The sequence below is a fragment of the Hyla sarda genome, chromosome 6 (genome assembly GCF_029499605.1).
Source record: "Hyla sarda isolate aHylSar1 chromosome 6, aHylSar1.hap1, whole genome shotgun sequence".
Taxonomy (NCBI): Eukaryota; Metazoa; Chordata; class Amphibia; order Anura; family Hylidae; genus Hyla; species Hyla sarda.
This window is the reverse complement of record NC_079194.1, coordinates 57,603,834-57,622,991: the sequence shown is the minus strand read 5'-3', so window position 1 is coordinate 57,622,991 and position 19,158 is coordinate 57,603,834. Positions and strand designations below refer to the sequence as shown.

General features: G+C 40.5%; 1 protein-coding gene across 1 annotated transcript in view; it reads left to right on the top strand.

Moving 5' to 3' along the window:
* The window catches only part of LOC130277449 (cytochrome P450 2D17-like), a 34,093-nt gene extending 18,380 nt beyond the window's left edge, over window positions 1-15,713 (top strand). Inside the window, exons 6-9 of the mRNA XM_056528121.1 lie at window positions 7,699-7,840; window positions 10,275-10,459; window positions 13,455-13,596; window positions 15,532-15,713. Of these exons, the coding sequence (XP_056384096.1) occupies window positions 7,699-7,840; window positions 10,275-10,459; window positions 13,455-13,596; window positions 15,532-15,713 (651 nt within the window). The remainder of the gene's footprint in view (window positions 1-7,698; window positions 7,841-10,274; window positions 10,460-13,454; window positions 13,597-15,531) is intronic.
* Window positions 15,714-19,158: the final 3,445 nt, after the last annotated feature.

Below are 19,158 nucleotides of genomic sequence, written 5' to 3'. Positions count from 1 at the left end.
TTGAATGTTACACTCCTGGCACGTAATCAGGTACACTGCATGAGTAGTCTTACAGTTATTGTACTACTTTATCTTAAACCTCTCATCATTGTCTGTTGATGCAAACTCAGTACTGTTATTCATCACTGCGCAACATGCCATCTAGTGTGCCCACACTTGAAAGTCAAGTGGTTTTGCTATGATTGTCACTAGAAAAAGTATAGGAGATACTATAGTTGCAATAGTTGTTCCTCTCCTGGACACACATCGGAAACCCTTCTGAAAAACCTTCGTATATGCAGGATCTCCGCTGATCATAGGCATGTATTTTTGTATTATTCTATGCACAGCATTATAATCATCGCTATATTAAGTAGAAAATACAATATCATCACAGGGACCAGCTTTCTTCCCTTTGCCACCAAACAGGAGGGTATAACGTTCCTTGCTTCTAGCTATATCTATAGCTCTAATATATGGCAAGGACGATGCCCTCTGTGCTTTAGATGTGAAGCTATGTTATCTGCTTCACATACAAAATCACAACTCAAGGAACGATTACGTTGGGCTCGGATAATTTCCCCCACGGGCAAGTTCTTGATGATGTGGGAGGGATGACATGATGCCGCATAAAGTATAGAATTAACCGAGGTGTCCTTGCGGTACATAGTGGTAATAACCTTCCCGGACGTGATGTCCTTAACATTTGCTTCACTGTGGGAGACCGTGAAGCTAAGATTAAGTTCATTGCCATTAAGGTAACAAGCAAAATCTTGCATGGCCGCTACATCCGACCCCCATATGAATATGAGGTAGTCAATAGTGTTGAGCGGCATAGGTCATATTTGAATTTGCGATATTTCGCGAATATATGGATGAATATTCGTCATATATTCGCTAGTTTTGCATATTCGTAATATTCGGGTTTTATTTTCGCATATGCGGAAATTTGCATATGCGAAAATTCGCACGCCAGTCTCACACAGTAGTATTAGAGCCTTCTTTACACCACACAAGCTGGAAGCAGAGAAGGGTGATGACTGGGATGTCTACTGTGAAAAAAAAAAAAGAATATTCGTAATTGCGAATATATAGTGCTATATTCGCGAATATTCGCGAATTCGCGAATATGCGATATTTGCGAATAAAATTAGCATTGCGAATATTCGCGAGCAACACTAGTAGTCAATGTAGCGGCAATACCACTGGATACTGGTGGCAAAAGGAATAGTGGGGGCGAAGAGTGTCTCCCTCCCCCACTAACATATATAAATGTTGGGAAGAGAGGGGGAGAACTTTGCCTCATCGCCACTCTGGTGGTCTGCAAGAAGAAACTGACATCGAACATAAAAAAATAATGAGTTAAAAGATATTCCACTGCTAATGCTATATATTCTTGCAGACCATCAGAGTAACAGGAATATGTGTGAATAAACCATGCCATTGCTATCTTGGCTTTCGAATGGGGGAAGACAGGGAATTACAATGATGTAACGTCTGCAGAAATCCAAACAAAACCTTCCTGCCATGTAATATGTTCACACATGGCCAAAATGTGAGTCGTGTCCTTTATGTAAACAGGCATCTCACCAATAAGGGGTTAAAGAATGTTGTCTACCCAAGCGCATAATCACTCATTTAGTGATGACATGCCCGCTACAATCGGTCTCATAGGAGGAGGGAAAACTTTTTTTGTGGACCTTGGGGAGGGAATGGAAAATAGCAATCACCGGACACTGGATCAGGTAGTCACATTGTTTAAGACTCAAATATCCCTTTTCCACCCCAAGATCCCCATATTCTGCAGTAGGGGCCTGAAAATCGAAGTGGGATCTTTCCTCAAGGGCCTCTATGTATTTGTATAAGATAACATAGCTAAATTCAAACTACGGTAAAGACCCTTGTCTAGCACGACTACTGCCCCCCCTTTGTCCGCCTGATGGACAATAATGTCATCCATTTTCTCCAAACTCATCAATGCCTGTCTTTTATTAAATGATAAATTACTTCTGCCTTACCTTGGTGATTGAGATAAAATAACCAATTCCCGTTCAACTGCCTCCTGGAAATAGTCAAGAACTGGAGTTCTAGACATGATAGGGTAAAATTCTGTATTAATAGTATGGAAAGTGGGTTCATCAGACACTGCTGTAGTATTGTGAAATGGTTGTAATTCAGAGAATGTCCTGAGGTCCGTAAAAGAGAACCGCAGGGCACCCCCCATAACATTAGCACGTTAGCCCTCGGGATAACACAGACAATTTGGCAGAAGAAAGTAGTTTGGCAAACAGATTAAACACAGAGACAGTTCTCACCTCCTCTTCTGTCTTGTTTCGTGCCTGGGATGACCTGTGTTGTGCTTCCTCCTATGTTCGATGGCAGTTTCTTCTTGCAGACCACCAGAGCATTGATGGGGGCAAAGTTTTTCTCCTCTCTTGTCAACATTCTTCACCCCCACTAATCCTTTTGCCACCAGTATTCAGTGGTATGGCCTCTACATAGACTACCTCATATTCATATGGGGGTCAGATGTAGCGGCCATACAAGATTTTGCTTGTTACCTTAATTGCAATAAACGTAATTTTCGCTTCACGGTCTCCCACAATTTGTGATCTATGTCATTTCTTGATTTGCAACTTGTGGGAGACATCACATCCGGGAAGGTTATTACCGCTATGTCCCACAAGGACACCACGGTTAATTCTATACTTCATGCAGCATCATTTCATCCCCCCCACGTCATTAAGAACTTTCCCGTGGGGGAAATGATCCGACCCAACGTAACTGTTCCTTGAATTGTGATTTTGAACATGCAGCAGATAACATAGCTTCACGTCTGAAGCACAGATGGTATCGTCCTTGCCATTAATTAAGAGCTATAGATATAGCTAGAAGCAAGGAACATGATATGCTCCTGTTTGGTGGCAAAGGGAAGAAAGCTGGTCCCTGTGATGATCAACCTATTGTATTTTCTACTCAATACAGTGATTATTATAATGTTGTGCGTAGTATAATACAACAATGCGGAGATCCTGCATACGAGATTTTCAGAAGGGTTTCCGATGTGTGTCCAGGAGAGCAACAACTATTGCAACTAAAGTATCTCCTAGACTTTTTTCTAGTGACAATTGTAGCAAACCCACTAGGCTTTCGTATCTGGGGTCCTTCAAGTGTGAATTAGACCAGGAGGTCTTTTGGATTTTAAAACTCGACACTCGTTACCCAATCGGTATGAATAAAAGGCAAGACGTGATCTTACATTATACATTTTTGGAATATATGTCGTTATTTGGGCATGTACTTTCATGTCGTATTGCCTTTTGCTCATCCCGGCATTTTACTATTCTTGAACAATCCAATGGGTTCAGGCCAGTTTAGTTTTGTTACACAGGTATATACCACTTCACTGTCAGCCAGAAGATTTTCCCAGAAGTCGTATGATTGATTGTATGTAGGTATACATTGCATATGAATATCAAGATTTTAGGAGAATAATAAGCTTTAATAGTATTCCTTTTTCTCCTTCTTTGTATTGCGCTTGCAGTGATATATTTATATGCACCTTAGCGTTTATTCATATTGGGAATTATATCCTTTTTATGGGAAGAATGTGTTATGCGGCGCAATTACAAGGTTTAGTTTATAATCACGGTCTACACAAAATGACACGGTTTATAAAATGCTATTTTTGTCCTAATTTGTCATGCTCTTTTTGTGTTTAGTACTGTGTATATAGTGTTCTATTAGACAGATTGTCTTATGGTTTATATTTGTGATAATTTTTATACACTCGTGTTATGTCAAATCAATTTAATGTGTTAGTTTATCTGTCTCTATGTTAGCTCCGGACTATGTGGGTGGGGAGGAGACCTAACCAGGACGGGTGTTTTCACCTGTTGTGGGTGGGAACTTCCCCCTATATAGTCTGAGCAGATTTTTAGGATTTTTAGTGGAACCAGTATGACTAAGACGGACACATCCGCTGAAACGTGTCACTTTGTGTCTGAACTGTTGCGAGCTGTTTTCTATGTAAAGCCTTATTAAAGCTAATGTTTTTACCGCATGCCGCTGTGCTGGATCTTCTCTGTTTCTCGGCAAGTTAAGACGTGTGGTCCACATGTATCTGTTACACAGCGGATGTGGTGGTGAGCTGGGCTTTACACATATTTGTTTAAGACTATTGTACTCCTTTACTTTTCTTAGTTGCTCCTTAGAAGCAGCATGTAAACTTTCAGACACCTGAAACGGGCAAGTCCAATTACAGCTGCATGCAGTGTTATGTTTATGGATCTTCTTTTTTTTGGATTAGGTGGATACATTGGCTGCTCCTATAGGGGAGCCCTGGGGAAGCCCTGATGATGTAGCGGCTCATATATGGAATGTTATATCATCAGAGGTTCCCAGGGTTAGCCAATCTATTTCCTCTTCTCCTTCTGAGCTTCCTCCAGAGTGGTGGTACCGCTGACAGCCACCTGAAACACTTTTTATTGCATACCGTATGTTGGTTGTTTGCCTGCAGAAACACCGCTCTGTGGGTAGCCTAGGAGCATAGAGGAAGGAGGTCCCTGTATTTCCATCTCTGGAAGCTCCAGTGATGGTGCCCATAAATAGAGCCAGAGCTTCTGACGGTATCCATTGAATAGATATCTGTGATTGATGCAATAGTTTTGCATCTGTTGTCATATCTTATTATATTTAATATATACATAGAATATTTTATGTATTTTTTATAAATTTTCATATGTTTTTGTACTTTCTTTGTATGTTCTTAGCTTTTCAGCAGTGTTGGTCTGCTAGCAGCACAGATTTTATCAGCTACATACAATCTAACAGACATAAATAGCAGACTTGCACTACTGAAAGTATCATGATAAAGGGTGTGTTTATGTCAGGAATGCGTTGGCATCACTGGTTTTGTGTCACCTTGCAATTCACTCCGATATCAGCTGGTTTTTCTGGTCTTCTTGCCTCCGCTCCCACAAGTTGTGAAAGCAAGAAACTCAAGCAAGCTGGAAAAGCAATTGTTTGCATGAGGAATTAAACATGTAAACACTTAATAATTGAAGCCATATAACAGGGGTAAATTCACTAAGGAACAGTATAGGGCAGCAGGAGACTACCACTCCCGACTTGCGTTTTACTAATAAAAAGCTTTATAAAGGGTCAGAAGTGGCTGCACATGATCAGTGACATCTGGCAAAGGATTAACAGTTTTTCAAGAAATATTCTGGGAACATTCTGAGACCTTTTTTTGTCCCTGGAGGATCATTCATGGACTATCTAACTTCATTTCTGATAAGAACAGTGTATCATTGGTCAGCTTAGATGATTACTCATTAGTTACATTTCTTGTGATGAATAATCGCTTTGATTGAAATTGGACCTTTGCATCAACTTTAATCTAATACGTTTTTTTGAATCTCCATCTGTCTTCGGCTCAAAAAACTGTTTGAAAAACTGCATTAAAAATGCATGTGTGCTTACATCCTTACAGTTTTTCAGGGCGGTGCAGCAAAATTAACTGTGTGGCTAACAACTCACATCCAATATACCATAGAGAGTAACTACACAAAAGACTAGAATAACAAATATTACCACTATTGAAGGTCTAAATAATTTTATCACACCAAGAATACTAGCATTACCACAAAAAATTTGATTATGTTGGTTTTTTATTAACCCCTTAAAGGAAAGGGGATAGAGGATAAGATAAGATTACGGTAGTCCCGCCACTGGGACCCCCACGATCTCGGCTCTGGCACCCCAGACATCCGGTGTGCAGAGCGAACTTCGCTCTGTGCCAGATGACTGGCGATGCCAGGCGGTGGCTCGAAACGTCACGGTCATGCCCCGCTCATGACGTCATGGCCACGCTCCCTCAATGCAAGTCTATGGGAGGGGGAATGATGGGCCTTATGCCCCCTCCAGTAGACTTGCATTGAGGGGGCGTGGCCGTGATGTTATGATCGGGGTGTGACCATGACATCACAAGTCTCAGGAGCTTCACCCGACGCTGGGTGCAGCAGGAAGATCCCCAGTGGCGGGAGCCCCACGATCAGACATCTTATCCCCTTTCCTTTTACAGACCCATTTTCCATCTACAGACCCATATGAGGGCTTGTTGTTTGTGGGACCAATTGAAATTAATGAGATCACTCGTTTTACAAAAAAAAAATCTACTGAGAAGCCCCCCCCCCCCCCAAAAAAAAAAGAAAAAATTTTTAGGACAAAATTGAGAAATAAATAAATAAATACAATTTTGTATTGCACTTTACAGTAATAAAGCCATTACCTTTATTTTGTAGGTCAATACAATTACCGTACAGCAATGCCCAATTTATATAGGTTTAGTTTTCTTTTGCTACTTTTTTTTTAAATACTTTTTCTGCACGCAGGGACACCAAGTATGCTTATGTTTATTTTTGTTTAAATTATTTTATTTGAAAAGTTGGAAAAGGGAGGGTGATTTCAACTTTTATTAGGGTGGAAGGGTTTTGAGACATTTATTATACAGCATTGATCAGTGTTATCAACGCTTTGCTTCTCCAGAAAGAAGACTGGATGCACAGAGGCAGGTAGGAATAGTTTCCAGTCCTACAAAGGTGCTCTGCAGACTTTAAAGGGAAATACAGTACAGTTGCATCCAATATTTCACAGGTGACATTTATCTCTGACCAGATTTGTTCACAATTTCTGTCTTTTAGGAAAAGAATGTAGACAGGACTTCCCCATTTAGTAAGTAGGTCCCCCTCAATAGGTAGGAAGGTCCCCAATTAAAAAGATATGTCCCACCATTAGGTAAGTAGGGAAGCTGGTGGGTAAATCCTCCAGTAGGTATATGGTCCCCATTGGGTAGGCAGATATGACCTCTGATAGTTAGGTCCTCCTAGTAAGCAGGTAGTGCCTCCATTAAGTAAGCAGATGCCTCCATTAGGTAAGTCCCATAAGTAGATAGGGACTCTGGTAAATCAGTCACCCATTTAGGTAGGTTCCCCCCAGTTGGTATGTAAGTCACCCTATTAAGTAGATACATTCACTCAGTAGTTAGGTAGAACCCTAGTAGGTAGGTAGGAGGTAGGTTCCCTGTTAGGTGAGTCCCCGTAGTGGGTATTTTTTTCCCCCTTGAAAGTAGTTGGGTCTCCCGTGTAGGTAGGTGGGGACCTCCTATTCGTTAGGTCCCTCGGTAGGTAGGTGGATACCTCAAATCTGTTAGGTCCCCCCAGTAGGTTGGTAGATCCCTGTAGTAAGAAGATTCTGTAGGTCTAAAGCATCCTGCAGCCTATAGGAGTGAAAGGACAAGTAGCCAATGACATTATAGCTTTCTATATAACTTATATAGCTTATAGCTTGTTTATAGCTTAATGAAGCACATTCAATTAAAAACGGTGTTTGAAAGTCCAGAGATTCTGGGCAATTGGATTCCCTGGTAGTAGAATGGCTTGCATCATCCTAGGCACCATTTGTCCAGTTTGTCCGCGGGCTTTGTATTTGCACTTTTTCTGTGGATGGGTTTACAAAAAAGGTGCAAAGTACTTCAGTGTGGAAGAGGTTATTCTATTAGAATCTGGGCAGAAGTTTATTCTATTTTAAACAATAAAATACTGCTATAAACCTATTAAACTATATTTTTCTGAGCTCACCTTAAAAGGGTTTTCTGACCTTTACAAAACGTGCTACATTTATTCTAAGCACCGTATTAATAACATTTATTTCTTAAAGGTGAAAGAAGACAGTGGGAGTAGTTTAAATGAGGGAAACCTGCTTATGACAATATATGATCTGTTTATGGCTGGGACAGAAACTACAAGTACCACCCTGAGGTGGGCTCTGTTGTATATGATCCTCTACCCAGATGTCCAGTGTGAGTAGCTACACTTCAGTTTTACTATGACCTTTAAATTTTAAATCTCTTACTCCTACTTTGCCATTTTGATAACGCCATAATAATGTTCACAGAGGGTGAGAACAACAGGATAGGCCACCTGGCTCTGCTCACTGTCTTGTAGTGCGAGTGTTACAGCTGTGCGTAACAGCTGACTGGTGGGGGGGATGTCGGATATAGCATTACTTGATCAGCGCTCCACTGATAAAGTCTACCAAAGGCTGACTTCATCAGCAGATTGCCCCAGGACTGCATTGAGCAGGTGAGGAGACCAATCTGACCCCCACATGTATGTTGTGGGGGGTGCCAGTCAGGCAGAGGGACTGTCATTGAGGCTCTTTAAGGGGTACTCCACCCCTAGACATCTTATCCCTTATCTAATAGACTTGCATTGAGGGGGCGTGGCCATAACATCACGAGTCTCCAGCGCTGCACCTGACGCAGCTAAAAAGAATGCCAGGTGCAGCAGGGAGATCGTGGCGGTCCCCAGTGGGGGTAACCCTGCAATCAGACATCTAATCCCCTATCCAAAGGATAGGGAATAAGATTTCTAGAGGCAGAGTACCCCTTTAAGTACTGTGATTGTCCTTCGTTGACAATTAGTACATGGCTGATAGCAGCCGTTACTTACATTCACATTCAAGACTTCAGGGCATACATGTATGCCGTGGTGTGTTTATTACCAGGCGGCTAGAGCATACAAGTACACCCTATATCGCCTATGGGTTAAGGCCTGTGTATGAAACACGGTGGTTCTTTCTAGATAGAGAAGGTAAAGAGTTACCTGGTTAAAGATAATCAATGAATTGGACTATTTAGCTGAAAAATGTATTTATATGCTGATCAATTAACCCCTTAAGGACCGGAGGTTTTTCCGTTTTTGCATTTTCGTTTTTTGCTCCTTGCCTTTAAAAAATCATAACTCTTTCAAATTTACACCTAAAAATCCATATGATGGCTTATTTTTTGCGCCACCAATTCTACTTTGTAATGACGTCAGTCATTTTGCCCAAAAATCTATGGTGAAGCGGGAAAAAAAATCATTGTGCGACAAAATTTTAAAAAAAACGCTGTTTTGTAACTTTTGGGGGCTTCCGTTTCTACGTAGTACATTTTTCGGTAAAAATGACACCTGATATGTATTCTGTAGGTCCATACGATTAAAATGATACCCTACTTATATAGGTTTGATTTTGTCGGACTTCTGGAAAAAATCATAACTACATGCAGGAAAATTAATACGTTTAAAATTGTCATCTTCTGACCCCTATAACTTTTTTATTTTTCCGTGTATGGGGCGGTATGAGGGCTCATTTTTTGCGCCGTGATCTGAAGTTTTTAACGGTACCATTTTTGCATTGATAGGACTTATTGATCGCTTTTTATTCATTTTTTCATGATATAAAAAGTGACCAAAAATGCACTATTTTGGACTTTGGAATTTTTTTGCGCGCACGCCATTGACCGTGCGGTTTAATTAACGATATATTTTTATAAATCGGACATTTCCGCACGCGGCGATACCATTTATGTTTATTTTTATTTTTATTTACACTGTGTTTTTTCTTTTATGGGAAAAGGGGGGTGATTCAAACTTTTAATAGGGAAGGGGTTAAATGATGTTTATTCACTTTTTTTTTGCACTTTTTTTTTGCAGTGTTATAGGTCCCATAGGGACCTATAACACTGCACACACTGATCTTTTACATTGATCACTGGTTTCTCATAAGAAACCAGTGATCGATGATTCTGCCGCATGACTGCTCATGCCTGGATCTCAGGCACTGAGCAGTCATTCGGCGATCGGACAGCGAGGAGGCAGGTAGGGGCCCTCCCGCTGTCCTGTCAGCTGTTCGGGATGCCGCGATTTCACCGCGGCTATCCCGAACAGCCCACTGAGCTAGCCGGCATGCTTTCGGTTTCACTTTAGACGCGGCGTTCAACTTTGAACGCCGCGTCTAAAGGGTTAATAGCGCGCGGCACAGCGATCAATGCCGCGCGCTATTAGCCACGGGTCCCGGCCGTTGTTAGAGGCCGGGCCCGACCCGCTATGACGCGGGGCCACGCCGTGGCCCCGCGTTATAGATCGGGAGTGGACACATGACGTTCCAGTACGTCATGTGTCCTTAAGGGGTTAAATGGGTACTCCGGTGGAATTTTAAACAGATGTAAATTACTTCTATTAAAAAATCATAATCCTTCCAGTACTTATCAGCTGCTTTATGCTCTGCTTTAAACAGTGGAGCATTTGTGAAATGAAAAGTATGTATCTGAACATAGGAATGTATCTGTACATTGAAGTCAATTTCACTGTTTATCTTTATATTGCAATGTAATATTATGCTCATATATAAAGTATTCATATACTAAAGTATGTATAAGCATTAATTCAGTGAAAAACATTGTCATTCAGCCAAAGTTCAAGAAGAAATTGATGAAGTAATTGGAAGAGAACGGACCCCAACAATGGGGGATATGCTACAAATGCCATATACTAATGCTGTGATCCATGAAGTACAACGATGTGGAGATGTTATCCCCTTGCCTGTGCATATGACCTACAAAGATATAGAAATTAAAGGTTACATTATACCAAAGGTAAAAACTAGGGGAAAGGTCTTGGAGTTTATATTATCTGACCTCTAAGGGCCAATTCACACGGCAGAGTTTCCAATCAGAATTCTGCTTGGAAAATCTGGTACAGCAGAGTCCCATTGATGTCAATAGGATTCAGCAGCACAGTGCACACTACAGAATTTCAGCAGCGAAGCTCTCCGCCACTGGAATTCTGCCACAGAAAGAATGAACATGCCGGCTATGGAGATTCTGTGCATAGACCCTAAAGGTGAAATCCTGTGTCTACACAAATGGCCAATATTATACATTTTGGAAATTTTGTCTTGTTTAAAAGTGCATAGACATAGATTACATAGTAGCACAGTACTTATACATGTGGTAGTAATGTGTATCTACAAACATATTAAAGGAAATCTGTCAGCAGCATCACCCACACTAAAACTGTCACACAGGCTTATAGTGCAGGTGATGCTGATCAAAATGATACATCCAGATTCGCCCAGCCGTTCTGCAGCTATTTGTATTTTTCTTTTTATGGAAATGAGGGCCTTGAGGCATGGGCGGAGCTCCGAACCGAGCTAGGGGCACACTAATGTCATCTTCACCGGGCGGGTGCTCCGCCCGGCTCATCAATATTCCTAACCCCCCTCCCTGCTCTTGTGGCGCATGCGCTGTACACTAACACGGAATCCAAAGTAGATACAGCACCAACCAGCTGGAGACTCAAGCTTTTAGATGGAGTGTGACTTTATTCGCTTCCCAATGTGCAACGTTTCGGAAACAAACTGCCTTTTTCAAGCATATCAAACAAAGTGACAATGTGCATATATATAGGAATCACAACATGCTGTGATTGGTTATAAAACAGGTGTTCCACATATATCATTACAATCAGCTTTAACATCCTATTGGCTAAACTGTGTTGTCATGGTGAGCCAGATATACAAAAAAATACAAATATATAAAAACACTAAGAAAACAGCTAACTATAGCATATTTAAACTTCAGATGTGTTCACTGGGACTTCACTTACATTGATCCACGTCTCTGATCGCATCCTTATCTTATTGATCGCTTGAGAATCCTGCGTCTGTGTATTACAGCATAGCTTGTAAACAAGCAGACTGCGGCTGCGTAGCTCCTCGGTATGTAGTTCCGATCAGCTGACCACTATAGGTCAGCTGATGCAGGAGCGTCATAGAGGCCCAGGATCGTAATTATATAATCTGCGCAATTGCCAACTATTTGCGCATGCGTGATGCAGCTGAATGTGTAACTGCACGCAAGTGGATCGGTCAGCGCATAAGATATGCGCCCGCAAATGCCTAAGCGTGCACCTGACACAAACGGGCCGCAATGCTAACAATACATATGAGTCTGAACAGACTTTTATACATGTACGTGTAAAAATAAAAAATAAAAATTTATATCAAACTAGGCAAATATATTAGATATGATAAATTAATATCACAAAAAGGTACTATATTGAAACTAGGATCAGTGTATCACAAAATACATTCTGGTTATTAAATCTTCATTTACAAGTTTTTTCAAGAAGTGAATTCATCCTCCGCTGTAATCTTCATATAAAATGATGAGTGAAAAAAATAGTGAGATGAATCTAAAGAAACATATAAAAAAATATTAAAATATCATCATGGAAGAAAATATCCATAACCTCATGTTGTCACTTATAAAAATTGCATACAAGGATCAAGTAGAAAAAAGAAAGAAGAGAAATAAAGGGGAAAAAAGGGGGAAAAGAAAGAAAAAGGAGAATAAAAAAATAAAGAAAAAATAAAAATAAAAAATGGGTGTAGGGTAAGAAATAAAAAAGAAAAAAAGAAAAAAGAAGAAAGAAACAATACAGAAAAAAAATAAAATGTAAAAATGAAAATTAAGCAAAATAAAACAAAAAAATTAAAAAATAAATATAAAAAAATTATAAATAATAAAAATAAATATAAATATAAAAAACAAAAAACAAAAATAAATAAAATAAAATATAATGGAAAAAGAAAGAAAAAAGGGAAAGAGAAAAGAGGAATACATAAACGCCTACATAAAGGGTTTCAAGCCAAAATCCATATTGAGTCCATTTAAATCCATTTAAGTTCTTTCTGACGCAATAATTTCTCTCTATCACCTCCTCGCCTCAAGGGGGGCACATGATCTATAATATGAAATCTTAATTGACTAATATTATGACCAAGTTCCAAAAAATACTTGGGTAGAGGAAGATCAACCTTTTTAGTCCTAATAGAAGATTTACGGCCATTTAGTCTTATTCGGCACTCGTTGGTGGTTTCACCTATATAGTAGAGCCCACATGGGCATGTCAACAAATACATTACAAAAGAGGAGCGGCATGTGTATCTACCATGAATTTTAAATGGTTTGCCTGTATGTGGATGAGTTAAGAAATCACCCTTTATCATAGAATTACAATGGCTACAGTTTACGCATGGAAAATTGCCCTGTTTGAATCTCTGTGTATTTTTATCTTTAAATGAGCCAACGTCAGATTTAATTAGATGGTCCTTAAAGTTACGTCCCTTCTGATATGCCATTATTGGTGGTTTATCAAAGCCAACTGTCTTACTCACAAGTGACCAGTTACGTCTAATGATAATGGCTATAGCCTGACTACTAACTGAATAGGTGGACATGAAAGGTATCCTGTCATCAGATTTTTTGGGGGTACTATTTAGGAGAGTAGATCCTTCAACCTGTAGGAGTTTGTTTGATTGGTGGTTTAACAAGCGTTATGAACAACCCCTAAGTACACTAACACGGGGCGCAAGAGTAGGGAGGGAAGCGGCACATGCGCCGTACACTAACACAGGACCCAAGAGCAGGGAGGGGGGGTTATGAACATTGATGAGCTGGACTGATGACGTCAGCGTGCCCCTAGCTCGGTTCGGAGCTCCAACCATTTTTTTTTTATTGGGCTTTATGACTACAATTTTTATTTAGCTTTCTCATAGTTTTTTTTTTTTCAATTCTTTTTCCAAAGGGCACCACTGTCATCGCCAACCTGTCCTCTGTGCTCAAGGATCAGAAAGTATGGGAGAAACCTTTCCAGTTTTACCCAATGCACTTCCTGGATGAGAACGGAAAGTTTGTAAAACGAGAAGTATTTATTCCATTTTCTGCAGGTGAGCTTGAAGAGTCTTAGCAACAATGGTTCTTTTTATGAACCCTTCCCAATTGTTTATATTTCTGCATGCATTTGACCTAAAACAAAATTATGCTTGGTCACTTATCTATTAAAGAAATTATTTATTGAGGAAATTGGGGAAAAGTGCAGTGGAGGCTATTCCTGATATGATATACCCCCAACACTGCTGCAGCAATACACTGTCCCTGACAGAAGGGGGGGGGGGGAGGTTGGTGTGTGTGTGTCTGCTCCAGTACAGAGAGGAATAGGCCAGACAGGTGCTGGTAGTTGGGGACTTAATTATTAGGGTAGGTATAGGGTCCTTAAAACTGTTACCCATTATTGGCCATACTGCAGTAGCCATAGTTATTACCCATACTGCACAGATCTCTCCATATCAGCTCTGCTCTCTCCCTTGAAGCTGTGACATCACGTCACAGTTTGTGAATGCAGAGATCTCCCATACCCCCTTCCCTCCAGTCTGCTCAGAAAAGACCATTGATGTGAAGAGAAAGCTCATATTACTACTCATTAGATTTTAAGGCAGCAGGAAGTTTTTATCAGATAAGACAGCAGTTAGCCTTTTTTGAGGGAAACTAATGTGGCTGAGAAAGGCTTTGAGTCGTAATGAGTAATGAGCAGTAATAAGAGCTCCCCCTCTTCATATCAAATGTCTGATCCTAAACAGGAAGGGGGAAGCCCGGATAAAGCAGACTACATTCAGAAAGTGTGGTGTGATGTCACAGCTGCAAGGGAGATAGTTAAGCTGATGTGGAAGATCTGTGCACTATGGCTAATATCATTGTATTAGTAAGTTATTTTATCATACTTTTTGATACTATACACAGGTTATTTCTTTCCCTAGACAACCCATTTAAAACAGTTTTCCAATCTCATAAATTTATGGAATATCATTACAATGACTAACCCTTTCTGTTCGGTGGCAGTCTGTTCTTTGGCCCCCATCTATAGTGAGAATTAAATGGGCACTGTCAGATACAAAAACTTTTGATATGTTGTAAAGCACCAATAGGTTTTGCAATTGCTTTCATTAGAACATTTTCAGTATTTCATTCTGAAAAAGACAGTCAAAGAACTGCCCCCCCCCCCTGCCTGCTTGGACACATACTATTCCTGCTGTGTCCATGCATCATCACCTATGTCATGGACACACTTCCATGATTGACAGCTGTGAGTGCAGGGCTCAGAGCTGGAGGAAAAATCCTCCCACTGTCAGCTTGTGTTCCGCTACTGTCAGTGAGGACAAGCTGGGAGTTGTAGTTTTGCTAATGCTAGGGGATATGTGAGCAGACAGCATACTGAGGGAAGAGGCGGAGACCTGCACAGTGAGGCCACGCCCCCTCCCTTTGAGAGGAATTCAGACTAGTGAGCTAAATTAATAGTGTAATAAAAAAATAAATAAAGGTGCTAGACACATAAAAATTAGATGTACATGGTCAGGATATTACAAAAAAAATGTTTTGTTGCATCTGACGGGTACGCTTTAAGGGGATGCAGCGCTGCATTTTTACGTTTTATTAAAGGGGTACTCCACCCCTAGACATCTTATCCCCTATCCAAAGGATAGGGGATAAGATGTCTGATTACGGCGGGACCCCCGCAATATAGCATGGGTCACCCACTTGTTACTGCTCCGGAAGTGCCGGAGGGTCTGGGTCCCGACCACGGGAACGGAAGATCGTGACGTCACGCCCTGCCCCCTCAATGCAAGTCGTTGGGAGGGGGCGATCTTCCGTTCCCGTGGTTTGGACCCAGACCCTCCAGCGCTTCCAGAGCAGTAACAGGTGGGATCCCCGCGATCAGACATCTTATCCCCTATCCTTTGCATAGGGGATAAGATGTCTAGGGGTGGAGTACCCCTTTAAGCCACAATGTGTGCTAGTATATGAAAATAATCTGTTTTCTCTTGTAGGTCGGAGGTCTTGCTTGGGAGAACAACTTGCCAGAATGGAACTCTTCCTGTTTTTTACCACTTTATTACAGCAACTTACATTTGAGATACCAAATGACCAACCTTGTCCAAGAGAAGATCCTCTCTATAAATTTTTTCTATCTCCATATCCCTACAATATTCATGTAGTAGCTAGGGTCTGAATTGATATAGTTCAGAACTGATTTTGTTCTGATATAGAATCTCATATTATTCTACATATCCTTGATACTTTTCATTACAAATGTATAGAAGACAATTCATCATTCTTTTAAAAATATTTACATTTATCTGCAAATAGATACAAATAACATTTATAACACGCTGAATCTGTTTACAAATGTGTGATCTCTTATTACAAATTAGCCAAAAAATGATAACGTATTGTTTTCAGATGCATGCTATAGTAAAAGTTCTGAGGTAGACACGTGCACCGTCGTGATATCTCTGCTGGATCATTGTGGATGCAGAGCAATGCCTGATGTGGTGAGAATACTCGCTCAGCCGCTCCAGGGTCTTGTTTGTTTGTCAGAAGAGATTTTGGACAGATACAATGGCACCCTCCTCCACTGACAAGCAGAGGAGAAGCTGCATTGGTTTCCTCAGCATGTCAGCGCTTGCCTATTTCCCCCTGATTCACTCACTTAAACAGACATTATAATTGTTATCTGCAATTAAAAGAATTAAAGTTTGTTTGTCAATTATTATTCATGCAGTTTGAGCCTCTGGCCAGGCTTCTTACACACCACCTTTTATATTGTAAATAAGTGTATGCTATACTGTTTCTGGTGGGCTTACAATAAAATGTGAAACATCTAGTATATATACCATCCTCCTAGTGTAGATGGAAGCAGTAGCGATGAAGTCTCATGCCATGGTAAAGGTAAGTTTGCAAAACTTATCAAATTTGCTTTTTATTTCTCAGTCCAGAGTCAAGGAGGTGGAGCTGAGCTACTCAAGTGCCAAAGCCTGGCACATTTCCTCGCTCACCCACTCTTCCCAGCCCCTGCTTGACTCATTTATAGGGCTATGTGAATCAGCTCCAGGGAAGGTACTGTTTGCCTTTACATCCTAACTGCTATCCAATTGTACTAAATTCCTACTACAGGTAGTATGGCGCTAAACCAAGCCATTATATTGTATTTCCCTCTTTCTGAAAAGTGCTGGCTTTCTTTTTTTGTGTGTTCCGACATGATGTAAAAATTTTAAAATAAATTCAAGAGAATAAAAATATAAAAAAATTGGCAATGATGGGCAACTATTTGTTTCAAATCACAGCTAACTTCACTGCATACTTTAGAGGTGTATAGTGCACTGTGCAGCTGAATCCTATTGTCAGCAATGGCACCTATTGTCAGGCTGCAACGGAATTATTGAGCGGAATTTCAAAGTGTAATTCAGCTGGGAAATTCGGTAGTGTAAGCCCAGCCTTACAAACAATGCCCAGTTTAACATTGTAATGCATTAACATAACCTAAAAATTTTTTTTTTTTAAAGATTTGGCACTAAATACAACAGGCAAATCAAAAAGAATGCTGTGTCCTATATTGTATCCCCAGCGGATAGTAAAAATACTGCCTAACACAATAACATAAACAATAACCTACAGAGAAAACTAATTGCGGCAGAAAAATATATATAATATAAAAATATATTCTTTATTAAAGGGGTATTCCAGGCAAAAACTTTTTTTTTATATATCAACTGGCTCCGGAAAGTTAAACAGATTTGTAAATTACTTCTATTATAAAATCTTAATCCTTCCAATAGTTATTAGCTTCTGAAGTTGAGTTGCTGTTTTCTGTCTAACTGCTTTCTGATGACTCACGTCCCGGGAGCTGTCCAGCTCCTATGGGGATATTTTCCCATCATGCAAGGGATATTCTCCCATCATGCACAGCTCCCAGGACGTAACATCATCATTGAGCAGTTAGACAGAAAACTTCAGAAGCTAATAACTATTGGAAGGATTAAGATTTTTTAATAGAAGTATTTTACAAATCTGTTTAACTTTCCGGAGCCAGTTGATATATATAAAAAAAGTTTTTGCCTGGAATACCCCTTTAAGGTGCATTAAAATACATACACCATTTCAAACAATACAGCATACAGAAAATGCAAAAAAGACAATTACAAAACAACACAAAAAGACAGAGGCAACTGGAAAAACAGAGGCTGTCCTAGCTTTACAGATTAAAGGCATAAATAACTAGTGTTGAGCACGAATATCCGTAATGCAAATTTTTATCGCAAATATCGGTACTTCGCTATTTCGTGAATATTTAGAATATAGTGCTATATATTTGTAATGACAACGAATATTCGTGTTTTTTTTCACATGCAAATTTTTACGCGAATTTTCCATGCAGATTTTCGCATGAAAAAAAAAGTGAACGTACATAGCGAATATGCGAATTTGGCAAACATAGGACAAATAATTGTCAATATATTTGCGAAGTATCGCAAATTCAAATATGGCCCCTGCCGCTCATCAGTATAAATAACATCAAGTGTATGCGCCTTCGATAGGTATAAATACATACGAAACAAGGGAGGGTACAGGCTAAAGTTGCAGCCTCTGAATGTTAAACTGAACCTGCACAACAAAGTACTGAACGTATAAAAAAAAAAAAAACTGCAAGAAAAATGCCCACATTAGAAGCGATCTGGACAACACACAGGACGTCCACCCCTACGACCGTTTCAGATAATTTCCTTAGTCCGGGAAGAAGAAAGTTATCTGAAACGGTTGTGGGGGTGTATTTCTAACGCACCTTAAAGGGGTACTCCACCCCTAGACATCTTATCCCCTATCCAAAGGATAGGGGATACGATGTCTGATCGCGGGGGTCCCGCCACTGGGGACCCCCGCAATATAGCTTGCGGCACCCACCTGTTTCTACTCCGGAAGCGCTGGAGGGTCTGGGTCCCGACCACCGGAACAGATGTCCGTGACGTCACGACTCCGCCCCCGTGTGATGTCACGCCCCATCCCCTCAATGCAAGTCTATGGGAGGGGGCGTGACGGCCGTCACGTCCCCTCCCATAGACTTGCATTGAGGGGACGGACGAAGGAAATTATCTGAAACGGTAGAAGGGGTGTTGTCGTTGTCCTTTGTTCGCCAAATTTGCATATTTGCTATGTTCGTTCACTTTTTTTCATGCAAAAATTTGCACCCAGACCCTCCAGCGCTTCCAGAGCAGAAACAGGTGTGTGCCACATGCTATATTGCGGGGGTCCCCAGTGGCAGGACCCCGCGATCAGACATCTTATCCTCTATCCTTTGGATAGGGGATAAGATGTCTAGGGGTGGAGTGCCCCTTTAATAAAGAATATATTTTTTTTATGTTATATCTTTTTCTCCGCAATTAGTTTTCTCCATAGGTTATTATTAACTAACTACAACACAAGATTCACCAACACTGCACTATCTACACACAAACACATATACTGCGTTATCAAATAAAATCTGGTAGGGAGGGAAGTCAAAGCCGCACCTGGGAAGCTGAGGAACGATAAATAATTCAGCAGCACTTGGATGATACTATGATTGTCTTATTAAATTACCATAAGGTAGCTCAAGTAACCCCTTTTCTTATCTGTTTCCA